We start from the raw sequence: 17,500 nt of genomic DNA, 5'->3' as shown, positions 1-17,500 counted from the left end.
CCTAAGCCAGTGCCGCTCTTTCACACACACACACACACACACACACACACACACACACACTATTCTTTTGTTTCATTTAAATCCTACGCGGAAACTTATTAATTTGTTTAGCATTTCTCTTTCTTTACATAATCAACTTTACCTAATCTTCTTTATTTTTACCTGATTCTTCTTATTTTCTGGTATTTTGCTCCTATTTCACACCTTCCTACGCCTCTCCATCCGTGTGTGTGTGTGTGTGTGTGTGTGTGTGTGTGTGTGTGTGTGTGTGTTTACTCTTTCTCTTATTCATATCCTTTTTTCTCTATCTCTAATTGTCCCGTCTACTTAAATCTCTCCCTATAATTCTATATAATTTTAATCTTTGCATCTCCACACCCTCCTACACGCCTGCACATCCTCCTACACCTTCCTACACTCCTTCACTCCTCCACTCTGTCCTACACACGCCTGCATCCACCTACATCCTGTCTCCACCACCTTCTCTATTATTTTTCTTCTAATCTCTCGGGAGCCTTATATAACGTTCCCTCCTCCATTCTCCTCCACTTAACTACACTTCAGATCCCCTCCTCCTCCTCCTCCTCCTCCTCTTCCATCTAACAACACAGCATTCTCTCTTCCCCTTCATCTTTATAACACCACCATACTCTCTCTCTCTCTCTCTCTCTCCTGCAGCGGCTGGCTCTGTTCAGGGGCCTTACCCAGCCATGTATGGAGGACGCTTCACATGTATGGGGTGTTCCTTCCACTCATACCGCTATTCCAGACAGTTTTTCGTTTTATCAACTCCTTTCTGCTGACTGTCCTCTGAAACGCTTTGCTCTCTCACCATCACTGCTTTCCAAAGGCTCCAGATGAAGATATTCGTGTTTTTTAGAGTATTTTTATGGTTCTGGTGATAGATTGCCAAGATTTCTAGTTGATTTAAAGGAGAAACTGTCTTGAAAACCCGGTTAGTTGTCCCTGTGGCCTTGGTGAGAAGGAAGGCGTTTGTAAATATGGGTAAGGTTTTTATTCAGAAGATACGCTCTGCTCTCGCCACGACTGTTTTTCAAGGCCACGGAGATGATTAGCGTGGTTTTCAAGAGTGTTTCGCCTGTTAATAATGTAGAAATCTTGTCACTCTGCCTCTAGAACCGTAAAAACTCCTTAGAAAAAACGCGTGTCATTTTAAATAAAGCCTTTTGAAAGAGTGGAGGCGAAGCACAGAAGAGTTTGAGAATACGAGTCTGAGTCAGTGTGAGATTGTAGTGTTGTGTGTCTCAATGCATTCTTATCTCGGTCGTCAATTAAAACTTTCCCTCTCTCTCTCTCTCTCTCTCTCTCTCCAGGCGTGCACATAGAGACGGCTCGGTTCCATGGGTCATCCTGGGTCGGGTTTTCGCCGCTGCGGGAGGCTTACCGAGACGTGCAGCTGACCCTGGAGTTCAAGCCGGAGGGAGGCGAGGGCGTGTTGCTTGTGTCTGGCGAGAATGACGACCTCTCCGGGGACTTCATGGCGGCAGTGCTGGTGGGAGCCTATGTGGAGTTCAGGTGAGGCTGGCCAGGTGGTACTACATGTCTTTTTTTAATTTTTCTCTCTTTCTTTCTCTCTTCTCTTTTTTTTTTTTTGTCATCTCTCTCTTCTTCTTTTTTCGTTTTCTCTCTTTTTCTTTTGTTTTTTCTTGTGCTAATGTCAAGTTGAGGTGAGTTATGTGGTGTTTTCCTAGATGTGTGTGTGTGTGTGTGTGTGTGTCTAATTTTTCTTTCTTTTTTGTGTGTGTGTGTGTGTGTGTTTGTGTGTACATAGGTCGAGTTTTATCAGTTATTTCCCCTCATCTGTGTGTGTGTGTGTGTGTGTGTGTGTGTGTGTGTGTGTGTGTGTGTGTGTGTGTGTATTTAGTTTTCTCTCTTACTTATATCCCTTTTCTTTCTCTCTATCGCAAATGTTCCATCTACTTAAATCTCTCCCTACAATTCTACATAATCTTTGCATCTTTCTTCTACCAATAGTCCTAAATTTATCACCATTTCCTTCCTTTCCCTTCACATCTCCATCATTGCTTTCCTGTGTGTGTGTGTGTGAGAGAGAGAGAGAGAGAGAGAGAGAGAGAGAGTTAGTGATGGTGAGGCAGTGTTGGTTGGTGAAGCAGTGAGGTGATGGAGCAAGTAATGGTGAGGCAGTGTGGGTTGGTGAGGCAGTGAGGGAGTGAGTGATGGTGAAGCAGCGTGGGTTTTAGTGAAGGAGTGAGGGTTGGTGAGACAGTGTGAGTTGATGAGGCAATGAGAGAATGAAGGAGTGAGAGAGTGAATGAGTAAGTGCTGGTGAGGGAGTGAGGGATGGTGAGACAGTGAGGGTTGGTGAAGGAATGAGAGAATGAGTGAAAGAGTGAGGATTGGTGAGTAAGTGATGGTGAGGCAGTGAGGAATGGTGAGAAAGTGATGGTGAGGCAGCCGTCAGACCCACACATGGCACTTTCTATGAACAATGCCTGTGTCTTTCCACCCGTCATTCCTCCACACACTGTAAAGCTTCACACTCACACCACCAACACTCTCATTGCTGACTCTTTGCTCGTCACCCATTTTCTCTTTCCTCCCGTCTAGAGAGCATAAAATAATGATGGGATGTAGGTTTATTTTTATTTTTCTTCTTTATCTCCTCTCTTTACTTCTCATTCATTCTCTCACTTATCGTCTTCCCTATGGTTATTTTCTCTCTCTCTTTCTCTCCTCCTCTCCTCATCTTTCACCTCTTTCTTTCTCCTTCCTTCACTTCTCTCTATATATCCTTTAATAATTTCCCTTCTCTTCCTCTTCTTCTTCCTCCTCTTCCAGCATCATTTCATCTCTCATAACTCTTTTTTATCTCTTTTCTCCTCCCCTGTGGCTTCCCTCTCTGCTCTCTTTTTTCATCCTCATTATTTTTTATATTCTATCTTATCTTCCCTTCTCCTCTTACACTCCTCTTCATCCCTTCCTTTTATTGTAATCTATCCTCTTCCTCTCGCTCTCTTTTTTTCCACCCTTGCATGTTCCTTTATCCTCTCTCTCTCTCTCTCTCTCTCTCTCTCTCTCTCTCTCTCTCTCTCTCTCTCTCTCTCTCTCTCTCTCTCTCTCTCTTATCTTTCTTTCAATCTATCCTGTCTTTTTCCTCCTCCTCGTCCTCCTCCTCCTCCTCCTTCTCTTCGTGCTTTTGTATCAGTGAGTTGAGTCGAGTTGAGGCGCAGGTGTGCAGGAAGGCTTCGTTAACCTGCAGCTCAACTCACACCTCCCTGCTTGGCTTCACTAATTAAGCAGAGGTAATGTGAGTCAATAGGAGCACTTACCTTCTGTCCCTCACCTGCCTCTGCTAAGTGGTGTGAGTGGTGGGGAGTGAGGGTGCTGCTAACCTGCCTCATTGCCTCACTGTCTTATTGCCTCACTGCCTCACTGCCTCTCCTCCATCTGTCACTCCCTCTCAAGATGCTGTAATGGCTTGGGGTGATGTAGGAGTAAAAGAAATGTCTCGCTTATCATTTTTTCCTTGTTTTTTTTTTATTCTTCTTTGGTGTTTATGATTTTCTTCATCATTTTTCTACTGTTTCTTCCTTCTGCTTAACCCCTTCAGTTGCATGATGTGTTTCCATATTCACTCTGCTTACTATCTGGTGATTTTGTACAGCTTCTGAAACTCATGTGGGGGGTTGAAATAGTGAAGACTGTGGCCATTAATCCTCTGACCTCCATAGACCCTTACTAATGTCAATAAAATGGTCTAATTGTACTTAAATCTCAAGGTGAAAATGTGTCCCAGTACTGAAGAGAGTTAATCTAATGTACTGTGGTGAAAACTAACCTTACCTAACTAAACCAACCTTAACCCAACCCAACCAAAGTAGTCTTAGCTGCAACTTGTTCTTCTGTTCCCTGATGAGTGAGTTGGGAGGGGCTGTGAGGGCCTACATGGGGCAGTACTTGTGTGAAATTTGCTTATCTATTTCTTTATTCATTTGGTCTATTTTTTCTTTTATTTATTTTGAGTGTGAGGTGGTGAGGGTTGGTGCAGGAAGCCATCAAAACAGGCCTCCTTACTTGTATATTTTCAACTTATCTTTTTTTTTTACCTACTTTTCTTTCTATTAACCCCCCCCACACACACACACACTTAGAGGAGAGAGAGAGAGAGAGAGAGAGAGAGAGATTAATTATTGTATCTACCAAGCATATACACACACACTCACACATAGAGAGAGAGAGAGATTTATCATTATATCTACCAAATCTCTCTCTCTCTCTCTCTCTCTCTCTCTCTCTCTCTCTCTCTCTCTCTCTCTCTCTCTCTCTCTCTCTCTCCCCTCTTTCCCCTCCTCCTAAAAAATAAAGTTTGTTAGTTTATCAGACACTTTTATTGAAGTTTTTACTGCCATTGTTGTTGTTTTTTCTTCTTTTCCTTTTCCTTCTTTTCATTTTTCTTTCTAATTTTTTCTCTGATTTGCATTTATCTTCACTAATTTTTATCTGTTTCTCTCTCTCTCTCTCTCTCTCTCTCTCTCTCTCTCTCTCTCTCTCTCTCTCTCTCTCTCTCTCTCTCTCTCTCTCTCCCTCCCTCCCTCTCCCTCTCCCTCTCCCTCTGTCCCTCTCTCCTTATCTTCTTATATAACACCCTGACTAATTAATTTCCCTTCTACATGTAACTATAACACACACACACACACACACACACACACACACACACACACACATACACCTAATGAAGCAGGCCACAAGGAGCCCATTACCCTTGCTGGCCCTAATTAACAGCCCAGTGCTCCCGAGTTACTCCCTCCCTCAGTATTAAGAGAGAAACCAGTAAAGGAGACAGGAAGAGAGAGAGAGAGAGAGAGAGAGAGAGAGAGAGAGAGTAAAGTAGGTAGGCTGCTCTAACCTCCTCCTCCTTCTCCTTTTACTCCTCCTCCTCCTCCTCCTCCTCCTCCTCCTCCTCCTCCTCATTTCAAGGTTATCCCCAAGTCCTCTTTAACACTCTTCTATATACTCTGCTGTGTTTATGAGTGCTTTTCTTATTTTGATGGTGTTTTTAGCTGAGAGAGAAAGAGAGGGGTAGTGGTGGTGGTGGTGGTGGTGGTGGTGGTGTGGAAATGCAAGGAAATAGGTGAGGTAAAGAAAGGTTTAAATTGAAATTAGGCTTATTGTCTTAAACTAGTGAAGGTTTGTGTGTATGAGAGAGAGAGAGAGAGAGAGAGAGAGAGAGAGAGAGAGAGAGAGAGAGAGAGAGAGAGAGAGAGAGAGAGAGGAGTGGAAAAAATAAGTGTGAATCAGAAAAAAACTGGAAAAAATGAAAAGGAGAAAGATAAAAGCAGAAAAACAACAAATGCGAGAGAGAGAGAGAGAGAGAGAGAGAGAGAGAGAGAGAGAGGGTCACCAATCTGCAGCACAAAAAAAGATATGCATTTCTAAAAAAAAACATTATTGGTGACCATTTAGGGAAAAAAAAAACTCTGGTTGTGAAATGATTAAGACTTGTCATCATTAAAATAAATATGTTTCTATCTATATTACTCTTTATTTATTTATTTATTTATTTATTTATTTATTTTATTTTATTTATTGTAATGTGATTCTTTGATGGATAAAAAAAAGAATTGTTGTTGATTATTAGGAAAGAAAGAATTTATGTGTTTCGTCATTAAAATTAATCTCTATCTATTACACTCTTTATCTATTTATTTTGTTTATTCATATTTTTATCCATTTTTCTGCTGGTATTTCATTCTTTAGCACAGTTCTTCCTTTTCCCTTTTTTATAAATCAACAACACTTCTTTTATTCTCTTTTTAAATATCAACTTTTTTTTCACATTATTCAGAAATTCACTATTTTTTATTTATTTTCTGCTGATATCTCTTTCTTTAGCACTTCTTTTTTTTTCCCTTTTTATTAATCAACAACATTTCTTTTATTCTCTTTTTTAAATATCAACTTTTCTTTCACATTATTCAGAAACCCACTAACTATCTTTTTTTATTGGTTTTCCTGTTGATATCTCTTTCTTCATCTCAGTTCTATGTTTTCCCTTCTATAAATCAACATTTCTTATATTCCTTCTTTTAAATATCAGCTATTTTATTACATTACTCTATTCAGAAACCCACTAACTATTTCTTTTATTAGTTTTCCTGTTGATATCTCTTTCTTCATCTCAGTTCTATGTTTTCCCTTCTATAAATCAACATTTCTTATATTCTTTCTTTTAAATACCAGCTATTTTATTACATTACTGTATCTAGAAACTCACTAACTTTCTTTTTCTTTTCTTTTTATTGCAACTTTCATTGTCTTTCTTTTTCTTCAATTTTCACTCTTTCTTCTTCAACTCCCACTCTTTCTTCGTTTTACAAGTTTTCATTCATTCTTTTTTTTTTTTTGGTCAATTTTCATTCTCTTTTTTTTTTCAGCTTCCATCCTTTTGTTCATATTTCTCTCTTTCTCCTTTCCTCAAGTGTCATTTTCGTTCAACTTTAAATATCTTTCTTTTCTTCAACTCTTTCTTTTTTTTTTCTTTCATCTCTCTCTCTCTCTCTCTCTCTCTCTCTCTCTCTCTCTCTCTCTCTCTCTCTCTCTCTCTCTCTCTCTCTCTCTCTCTCTCTCTCTCTCTCTTCACCTTCCATTCTTTCTTTTCTTCAACTTTCTCTCTCTTTATTTTTTCTCACTCTCTGCCTTCTTTTCCTTCATGTTCTTTCAATTATTTTGCTCGATAAGGTCAGGTAAGGTCAGATTTGCATGCTTTTTCTTTCTACTTTCCTATTTTCATTACTTTTTATTTATTTTCTCATTTTAACTAGCAAAGACAACACTATTCTCTCTCTCTCTCTCTCTCTCTCTCTCTCTCTCTCTCTCTCTCTCTCTCTCTCTCTCTCTCTCTCTCTCTCTCTCTCTCTCTTCAGTGTCACATCTCAGTCTGTCCCACCATTAAAATGTTTCGCAAGATGTGTCTGTCTGTCTGTCTGTCACTTCATTTACCTGAGCCTGAGAGAAGTGGGTCAGGTGAGGTGAGGTGAGGTGAGGTGAGGGAGGTGAGGGGAGGGGAGGTGAGGAGGTGAGGGAAGAAGTAATGGCACATGTTTTTAATAATAATTTTTCTGGTTCTTCTTTCTTTTTATCTTTTTAAAAATTTTCTGATCATGTTTTTATTATTTTTTTATTATTTATTTTTCTGTTTCTTTTATTAATTTATCAGATTTTTTTTTCTAGTTATCTTTTATTATTTTCTATTTATTTTTCTATTTTTTTCTTTGTTTTTCTCTAATTTTCTAATCATTTTTTTTATCATTTCCGTATTATTTATTTTTTTCAGTTTTTTTTCTTTTTTTACCTTCTTTTATCTTATAATTTTTTTTTCAATTTTTTTTCTATCTTCTATAAAGTTTTATTTATCTTTACATTCATCTTTATCTTATATTTGTTTCATTTACTTTTTTTTTACTTATCTCACTTCTCAGCTCATTTAGTCACCTTATTCCATTGATTCATCTCTATTTTACTTGTTCTTTCTCAACATTTCAAATAAATAAATGACTAACTGACATAATATTCCCTACCCACACACACACACACACACACACACACACACACACACACACACACACACACACACACTAAAATAAAAGCTAATGATGATAATGACAGTAATGGTGGTGGTGGTGGTGGTGTCCTGTGTTGGTGTGCCTTGAAAAGTGACCTTGTTATGTGAGACCTTGTAAAGTGTATTGGTGGAGTGAGATTACACCACCACCACCACCATCACCACCACCGCCATCACTACTACCATCACCATCACCACTATTACCACCATCACCACCACTACCAATCATTCTTTCTTTCTCTCTATTTCTTTCACTTTTCTCCTTCTTTTCCTATTTTTCTCTATCTTCCATATGTCTGGCTTTCCTACCATCCTTCTTCTCTCTCTCTCTCTCTCTCTCTCTCTCTCTCTCTCTCTCTCTCTCTCTCTCTCTCTCTCTCTCTCTCTCTCTCTCTCTCTCTCTCTCTCTCTCTCTCTCTCTGCCTTGCCATATTTTCTCCTTCCTTTCTTATTTTCCTTTGATATTATGCTTTTCTTCATCATATTCTGCCCATTTCTTCCTCCAGTCTAACCTAACCTAACCTTCCCTCCCTTTATCCCTCCTTCCCTTCCTTTAACCCCCTTCCCTCTGTCCATACCTCCCTCCCTCCCTATTATGCTTTTCTTCATCATATTCTGCTCATTTCTTCCTCCAGTCTAACCTAACCTAACCTTTCCTCCCTTTCTCCCTCTCTCCCTCCTCTCTCCCTCCTGTCTCCTTCTCTCCTTCTCTCCCTCTGTGCCTTGCCTTGCCTTGCCTTGCCTTGCCTAAGTTGAGTATAGTCAGAAATGCTGGTATTTAGTGATACCAATTAACAGAATCAATTGGTTTTCCTGCACCTGGTAGAGCTTATCTTAATGAACCTCATCACCTCGTCCCTCCCCTCACACACTACTACCTGCCTACCTACATCACCTCTCTCTCTCTCTCTCTCTCTCTCTCTCTCTCTCTCTCTCTCTCTCTCTCTCTCTCTCTCTCTCTCTCTCTCTCTCTCTCTCTCTCTCTCTCATATTATTTCTGGTGTGATTTTTGACAACATTAAGACAAACAGACAGACAGACAGACAGACAGACAGATAGATAGATAGATAAGATAGATAGATAGATAGATAGACAGTGACAGAAAGACAGACAGACAGACAGATAAACAGATAAACAGACTGACATAAATAGAAAACCAGAGAGAGAGAGAGAGAGAGAGAGAGGAGGGGGGGAACAAAGTTGGGAGTGCATGTAATGGTGAGTTTTGGTGAGTCAGTCCTGCATGGTACAACAATAGCCCAAACTTAGCCAGTGTGCAGCGTGTTTTGAAAGTTGTGCCCACCTGTGTGTGTGTGTGTGTGTGTGTGTGTGTGTGTGTGTGTGTGTGTGTGTGTTGGATGGTTCTGGGAGAGAGAGAGAGAGAGAGAGAGAGAGATTAATAGATTTCAGTTGTTTTAGTAAGGAAAAAGAAAGAGATTGGTTGATAAATGAATGAATATAAGCTGGTTTAACTAACAGAGAGAGAGAGAGAGAGAGAGAGAGAGAGCCTGACTGACTGATTGATATGTAATGTATTTTGAAATCACACCAAAAATAAAACAAGAGAAAGAAAAAGAAAAAGAAAATTGCCAAAAAAAAAAATTACACAGAAAAACAAAGAAAGAAAAATATATAGAACTAATTTCAGATCACAAATAAAGAAAATATATAAATAAATAAACACAAAATAATAAAGAGAAAAAAAAGCTAATTTGATAGAGACAGCAATAAAGGAACACAATTTTCACCTAAGATCAACACAAACATACACATTCTGAACAACAACTACAACTACTACTACTACTACTACTACTACTACTACTACTACTACTACTACTACTACTACTACTAAAATAATAGTTAGATACAATACTATATACCAGCTTTTCAAAACACACACACACACACACACACACACACACACACACACACACAATAAAGTAAACAGGAGCACTCACCAAACTTGAAGATGGTAATGGAGGAGGAGGAGGAGGAGGAGGAGGAGTTGAATAAGCATGACTTGAGTGTTTGGACAGGGAGAGGTGGAGGAGGAGGAGGAGGAAAGGTGGGGTGTCCTCTTCTGTAGCCTGTCTCTTTATTCAGATGTCATTGAAAGCTAGAGAAGTAGATGGGGTAGATAGAGAAGTAGATAGATAGATAGGTAAACTGCTGTCACTTTCACTCTCATACTGTGTTCCTTGGTGGATAGATAGATGGGTAGATTGCAGTCTTGTCATGTCACTAAGCCTCTCATACACTGCCTGACATGACCTTGCTTCATATCTTTTTGTTTTATTGTAATCTCAAACTACATTCTTATTTTTTGTAACTTCTTTCAATGTTTTTCAATTCAAACTTTTTTTCTGGTATTTTTTTCTATTTCATATTGTCATCTCAAACTACATTTTTATTCTCACATCTTTTCCTTCAATATTTCTCATTTCAAACTCCTAATTCCGATCATTTTTATATTTCGTACTGTATCTTCTTAACACTTCTCAATTTAAACCTTTTTTTTTTTTTTTTTGTATTTTTTTCTTTCTTTATAATGTCATTTCAAACTGCATTATTATCCTCACATCTTTTCCTTCTATATTTCTCATTTCAGACTCCTAATTCTGATCACATTTTATATTTTATACTTTGTCTTCTTAATATTTCTCAATTTAAACCTTATTTTCATATTCTTTTTCTTTTTTATATTGTCATCTCAAACTACTATCCTCACATTTTTTCCTTCAATATATTTCATTTCAAACTCCTAATTCTGATCATTTTTTTCTATTTCATACTTTGTCTTCTTAACATTTCTCAATTTCAACTTTTTTTCATATTTTTTTTGCTTCTTTTGTAATGTCATCTCAAACTGCATTATTATCCTCTCATCTTTTCCTTCAATATTTCTCATTTTAAACTCCTAATTCTGATCATTTTTATATTTCATACTGTGACTTCAAACTACGTATATTTTCACATCTGTCTCAAATATTTCTCAAACATCTTTTTCTACTCTTTCTTTTTTGCTATACTGTAACTCCAAACATTATTATCCTCACATCTTCACAACACCTCTCATTTCAAACCTCTTTTCTTGTCAATTTTTTCCTTTTGTATATTTTATCTTCAACCTACATCAATATTCTGACAACTTTTCCTCTCAACATTTCTCAATCAAAACTCTTTATTGTGGTAAGTTTTCTTTTCTGTGTTGTGGCCTTAGTCTTCATCAATATTCTCATACCTTTACCCTCTCAAACATTTCTATATTCAAATCTGTTTTTTTTAGTACAGGTAACTCTCCATTTACATGATAGATGCGTTCCAAGAGGCATTGCGTATTTCAAAATTTGCGTAAGACAAACTTGTAATTTTCATAAGAAACTGTAGATAATAGGGGGGTGTGGGATGTGGTTCAAATCGTGTATAAGCAAACCAATCGTGCAAATTTGATTAGTTATAATGTTTTTTGTCTCATATTAACATAAAAGTGTAAATTTAATACGCATAAATCAAGAGTTACCTGTATTTTTTTTTCTTATTTATTTTTGTATTGTAATCTCAAACTATACTCTTATTTTTACAACTTTCCTCAATGTTTCTCTCAGTTCTTATCTTTTTCTGGTTTTTTTCTTTTTTTTATATTGTCATTTCAAATTATATTAATTATCCTCACATCTTATCCTTCAATATTTCTCATTTCAAACCTCCTTTTTTTCATATAATTTTTCCTTTCTACACTAAAACCACAAACTACATTAATATTGTCACATCTTTTCCCTTCACTATTTCTCAATTTAAAAATTTTTCTGTCTTTTCATTCAACATTTCTCAATTCAAACCTCCTTTTCATATAATTTTTCCTTTCTACACATCTTCCCTTCACTATTTCTCAATTCAAACATTTTTCTGTCCATTTTCTTCTTTTTTACACTCAGACTACATCAACATTCTCACATCTTTTCATTCAACATTCAAACATCCTTTTTTCATATAATTTTTCCTCTGTACACTAAAACCACAAAGTACATTAATATTCTCACATCTTCCCTTCAATATTTCTGCATCACTTTGAACCCTTACATATTATTTTTCTTGTTGTTGTTGTTGTTGTTTTCTTTGATGATCTCCCTGCATTGCTCACCTCGTCTCAACAAACTCACAACAACTTCCATCTTCCTTCAGATTGCTTCCTTGTTTCCACTCCTTCATAACTGCTGAGTCTTGTATATCTTGTCTGTCTCACTTTACCCTGTCTTGCTTTATCCTCACAAACTTTATGCAGCTTTCCCGTAACATGTGCTCTCTCTCTCTCTCTCTCTCTCTCTCTCTCTCTCTCTCTCTCTCTCTCTCTCTCTCTCTCTCTCTCTCTCTCTCTCTCTCTCTCTCTCTCTCTCTCTCTCTCTTCGTTTCTTTTCTTTTATTTTCTCTTACAATTCATGAATTTATGGTACGTTTTTCTTTCTTTCTTGTTTGTTATTTTGCTTTTTTTAATTTGTTTCTTGTATTTTCTGCTTTATTTAACTTTTGTCTGGCTTGTTTATTAATATGTAAGTCTTTTTCTCTTTTTTCTATTTTCTTTTGAGGTTCTTTTCTTTTATTTATTACTTTACATTTTCCCTTCCTTTCCTTTCCTTTCCTTTCCTTACCTTTCCTCTCCTTTCTGTTTTGCTCTCTTTTCCTCCTCTTTTATCATAACCTATTCTTTGTAGCATCTTTATTTCTTTCCTTAATCTCTCTCTCTCTCTCTCTCTCTCTCTCTCTCTCTCTCTCTCTCTCTCTCTCTCTCTCTCTCTCTCTCTCTCTCTCTCTCTCTCTCTCTCTCTCTCTCTCTCCTCATGTATTAATCTTATCATCACTTCTCCCTTTCTCTCCTTCACTCTTTCTCACCTCCATAACTCTTGTCACCCTTATTGCTCTTCTCCATCTCATCTTAGCTCACTCACTCTGTATTTCTCATCCCACTTAGCAACCTTCCCTCTCTTCCTCCCTTCCTTCCATCCATCTATTCTAATTCCCTTCACTCTCCCTGTTTCAATATTATTTTTGGTGTCTTTTTTTATTGTTTTGGCTCATTTGTTTTTTATATTTGTTGTTGCATGGTTTTGTTTTGTTTTGTGTAGTGAGTTTTGAGTTGTTTGGTCATGTCTTTGGTGTCTGTGGGAGTAGTAATTAATGCCACCACCAACACACTTGTACCTTGCTTCCTTCCTTCCTAAATATGGGGGTTCTCTTAGGAGTTTCAAAAGTTGTAACTCATGAAAATGTTACTTTCTCCCTATGCTTACTACATCTGTGTAACCTTGTACTATCATGACTAAACACCCAGCTCACATGCCTTCTAACTTTCTCCACACAGAACTGCTTTATTGAGTTGCAAGTGTCATAACAAAAGCGCTCATAAATATAACACTTTCTTCTAACACTAACTACAACATCATAACTTTTGACCATCATAATGAGCCACCAAGCAACCCCCATCTCACCTTACCTCCACTTCCATCTCATTTTTTACCTCCTCCACACAGAACTGCCTTTTGAATTACAAGTTTCCTAACAGAAGCACTCATGAATATAGCACTTTCTTCTAACACTAACTACAATGTCATAACTAGCCACCAAGCACCTAACTTCACCAAGACACCTTCTAACTTCTTCTAAACAGCTGCCTTTTAATCTACACATATCACAACAAAACCACTAGATAGCACACTCTCTTAATCCACAACTACATAACCTCCTGCTATCATAACTTACTACCTAACCCCACATCACCTCACTTCCACTTAGACACAAGCCTTCTAACTTCCTCCAAACAGAGCTGCCTTTTAAGCTACAAACTGCACTACAAAACCACCCTCTCCTGACCCTAACAACAGCTACAAGACCACTAGGCACTCCAACCCCACCTCACCCATGCCTTCCCTTTCATTCACACAGAACTGCCTTTCAAATTACAAGTTCCTTAACAAAAGCTCTCATGAATATAGCATTTTCTCCTAACACTAACTACAATGTCATAACTAACCACTAAGCACATAACTCCTCACCTCCATTTAGACACATACATTCTAACTTTCTCCTGAGCTGCCTTTTAACTTCTTCAGTACTGGGACACATTTTTTACCTTGAGATTTGTGTACCATTAGACCATTTTATTGACATTAGAAAGGGTGTATGGAGGTCAGAAGATTATTGGCCACAGTCTTCACTATTTTAATCCCCTCACATGCATTTCTGAAGCTGTATAAGATCACCAGATAGTAACCAGAATGAATATGGAAATACATCATGCTGCTGAAGAGGTCAAGCTACACATTTCACAACAAAACCAGTAGATACCACCCTCTCCTGACCCTAACAGCTACAAGACCACCAGACATGCCAACTCCAGCTCCACCCACCACCTCACCCATGCCTTGCTCTTCCTCTTACATTGAATTTGCCTAAAAAGCTCTGGTTTCTAAAGGCAACCCGCAAAAAAAAAAACCTTTATAAACTCTAATATATAATTGTAATCTTCCATATGCTATAATTAAATGTTTCAAATGTTTCAAATGTTTCCCGCAGATGGGACTGTGGTTCAGGGGCCGGCTCTGTGCGATCCCCTGAGGCAGTGACGCTAGGGGAGTGGAACCGGCTGACAGTGTACCGCCACCGCTGGGACGTGTGGCTGCAGCTCAACGATGGACACCATGTGCAGGGACGCTCTGAGGTGAGGGGGAGAGAGAGAGAGAGAAAGTTTGATGTGAGCTGAGTGTTGGCTGTGAGAGAGACTGTGTGTTTGTGTGTGTGTGTGTGTGTGGGATGTGTTGAAGAGAAAGAACGGGTATGTGGTGAATTGAGGGTTGTTGAGAGAGAGAGAGAGAGAGAGAGAGAGAGAGAGAGAGAGAGAGAGAGAGTGCTAGCTGGTAAGAATGAGTGTTTAATGAAAATAATCAAACGAGGAAACAAAAAAAAAGAAGAAAATAACAGAAAAAAAAGAGAAAATGAAAAAGAAGAAGAAGAAGAAGAAGAGAGAATATTATTAATAGAGAGAGGGAATAGAATAAAGAATAGAAAGGGAGAAGGAAAGAAGGACAAAGAAGAAAAAATAAAACAAATAAACTGCAGAAACAAAGGACCGGGAAGAAAAATATAAAAGGAAATGGAACGAAGAATCAAAAAAGAAGAAAAAGAAAAGGCAAAAGTAAATAAAGAAAGACAAAAACTGAGAGAAAAGCAAAATAAAAACAAGATAAAAGATTAGTAAAGGAAAGGAGGAAAGGAAATGGACGTGTGTGTGTGTGTGTGTGTGTGTGTGTGTGTGTGTGTGTGTGTGTGTGTGTGTGTGTGCACAGGAGATACAAGACACCTTAAAAATACCAAATACGCTTAACATGTATATACGTGTTTAATATTTCAGCGTAACTTAAAGTGTCTCATGCATAAATAAACACTTGGCTCTTGCGCACACACACACACACACACACACACACACACACACACACACACACACACACACACACACACACACACACACTAATATCTTTTTTCATTATTATCTTTTTATTCTATTATTTTTTAACTCATTATTTCTCTGTTATCTCCTCCTCCTCCTCCTCCTCCTCCTCCTCCTCCTCCTCCTCCTCCTCCTCCTCCTCCTCCTCCTCCTCCTCCTCCTCCTCCTCCTCCTCCTCCTCCTCCTACTCCTCCTCTTCATCATCATCTCCTTCTCAGCTCCTTCCATCCTTCATAACTCCTCTATAAACTTCCACTATCTTATAACACCCTTGCCTGCTTCATAACACAAACACTTCATTTTTCTTTCAATTCTCCGTCCTCTGTGTGAAGTTTCGACCACCAAACGCCTTCACCACTTCCTTCCTTCTTCCCATCTTTCCCTTTTTTGTTCTTTATTTTTCCTTTTTCGCTTCTTTTTAGGCCCTTATAAATCACTATCTTCTTTTTTTTTTATTATTGTTATTATTTATTATTTTTGTAACTTCAAATTTTTTTTTTTTTTTTTTTTTTTTACTCTTAATTTTTCTCTCTCTGATAAAAATAAGTGAAATTGAAATCTGCTTAATAGTCTGCTAATTTTCTCTATCTATCTTCCACATCAAGCTTTAAATGTCACCAAACCTTATCATTTCCTTCTCCTTTTTCCCAATTTTTCTGTTTCACTTCTTTTTAGCTCATTATAAATCATCACTATTTTGTTTTACCATTGTTATTCTTCACTATTCTTCATAACTCCTCAAGCACATTTATTTTATTTCCTAGATTCAAATACTACCAAACTTTACCATTTCCTTCTCCTTTTCCTATTCTGTTCTTTATTTTCCGTTTCACTTCTTTTTAGCTCATTATAGATCACCACCATTCTTTTTCTTTTTACTGTTATCATTTTTCTCTATTCTTCATAACTTCTCAAGCACATTTTCTTTATCTCCTTCTAGCTTCAAATACTACCAAACTTTACCATTTCCTTCTCCTTTTCCCATTCTGTTTTCTATTTTTCGTTTCACTTCTTTTTAGCTCATTATAAATCATCACTATTTTTTTTATACCATTATTATTATTCACTATTCTTCATAATGCATCAAGCACATTTTTTTATCTCCTTCTGCTTCTGTTCCTCTAAAAAACAGTTTATGAACCACAAATACTCTTTATCTATCTTTCACAACAACTGTACAACCTTCAAACACTTCACAATACACTCATTTCCTCCTCCAACACATTTTCTATCTCTTTTTACTCCTCTTTCTTTAAAAAACACTTTATGAACCACTAATACTCTTTGTCTATCCTCCATAACACCTATAAAGCCTTCAAACACTTAACTCTTTCAGTACTGGGACACATTTCTACCTTGAGTTTTGGGTGTGATTGTATTGCCATTAGGTCAGAAGGTTAATGGCCAGATTTTTCACTATTTCAATACCCACATAAGTTTCTGAAGCTGTATAAAATCACCAAATAGTAAACGGAATGAATATGAAAACGTGTCATGGTACTGAAGGGGTTAACAACACACTCCTCTCCTCTGCAGGGTCTGTTCTCCCGCATCACATTCCGAGAGCCGCTTTACGTGGGTGGCTCCAACAACCTGACCTCGCTGGCACCACGGCTGGGTGTGACGGACGGCCTGCGTGGCTGTGTGAGGCGCCTGCAGGTCAACGATCACGTGTACAGGTTCAGGCGCAGTGACCCCCTGAGGGAACCCAACCTGTCTGCTGACTATGCTGCACTGGATGGCTGGGGCATCAGTAAGTGGATTGAGACAGCTGTACTTGTGTTGCTTGACTGTGTAGTGTATTGTGAGATGTGTGTGTGGTGGGAAGGTCTGTTATGTGCATGTTAGAAGGGATAGAGAGATGAATAAGGAGATAGAGAGCATGATAGGGTTTAGTGAGTGGGTCCAAACAGCAATATTTAAGTTGCTTGACTGTGTACTGTGTTGTGAGATGTGTGTGTGGTGGAGAAAGTCTGTAATGTGCATGTCACAAGGGATAAAGGGATGGAGAGCAAAGTACCAGTTAGTCAGTGGCTCCAGACAGCAGTACCCCACATTACTTCACTACCTAATGTATTGTGAAATGTGAATGTGATGGGAAAGAGTTTATTATATGCATAGAAGGGACAAAGAGATGGGTAAGAGAGATGGAGAGCACAGTACCAGATAGTCAGTGGCTCCAGACAGCAGTACCTACATTGCTTGACTACCTATTGTATTGTGAAATGTGAATATGATAGGGAATTTAAGTATTTGAGACAAAAAATTAGTTTGTTACAAGAGAGGGAGAGAAACATAGAGGGATGGGAATTTTAAGTATTTGAGAAGGAAAATTAGCTTATTAGAAGGGAGGGAGAGAAAACATATAGGGATGGAGAGGTAAGGAGATAAAGAAAGAG

At 38.0% G+C, this 17,500-nt stretch overlaps 1 protein-coding gene across 1 annotated transcript in view; it reads left to right on the top strand.

The window, feature by feature from the left end:
• The window catches only part of LOC123511399 (pikachurin-like), a 153,594-nt gene that overhangs the window by 116,091 nt on the left and 20,003 nt on the right, over positions 1-17,500 (top strand). The window contains exons 6-8 of the mRNA XM_045267243.1: positions 1,335-1,536; positions 14,171-14,315; positions 16,638-16,854. Of these exons, the coding sequence (XP_045123178.1) occupies positions 1,335-1,536; positions 14,171-14,315; positions 16,638-16,854 (564 nt within the window). The remainder of the gene's footprint in view (positions 1-1,334; positions 1,537-14,170; positions 14,316-16,637; positions 16,855-17,500) is intronic.

Source organism: Portunus trituberculatus, chromosome 31, assembly GCF_017591435.1.
Source record: "Portunus trituberculatus isolate SZX2019 chromosome 31, ASM1759143v1, whole genome shotgun sequence".
Classification (NCBI taxonomy): domain Eukaryota; kingdom Metazoa; phylum Arthropoda; class Malacostraca; order Decapoda; family Portunidae; genus Portunus; species Portunus trituberculatus.
Note: the sequence above shows the minus strand (reverse complement) of the source record. Positions and strands in the feature narration are given on the sequence as shown.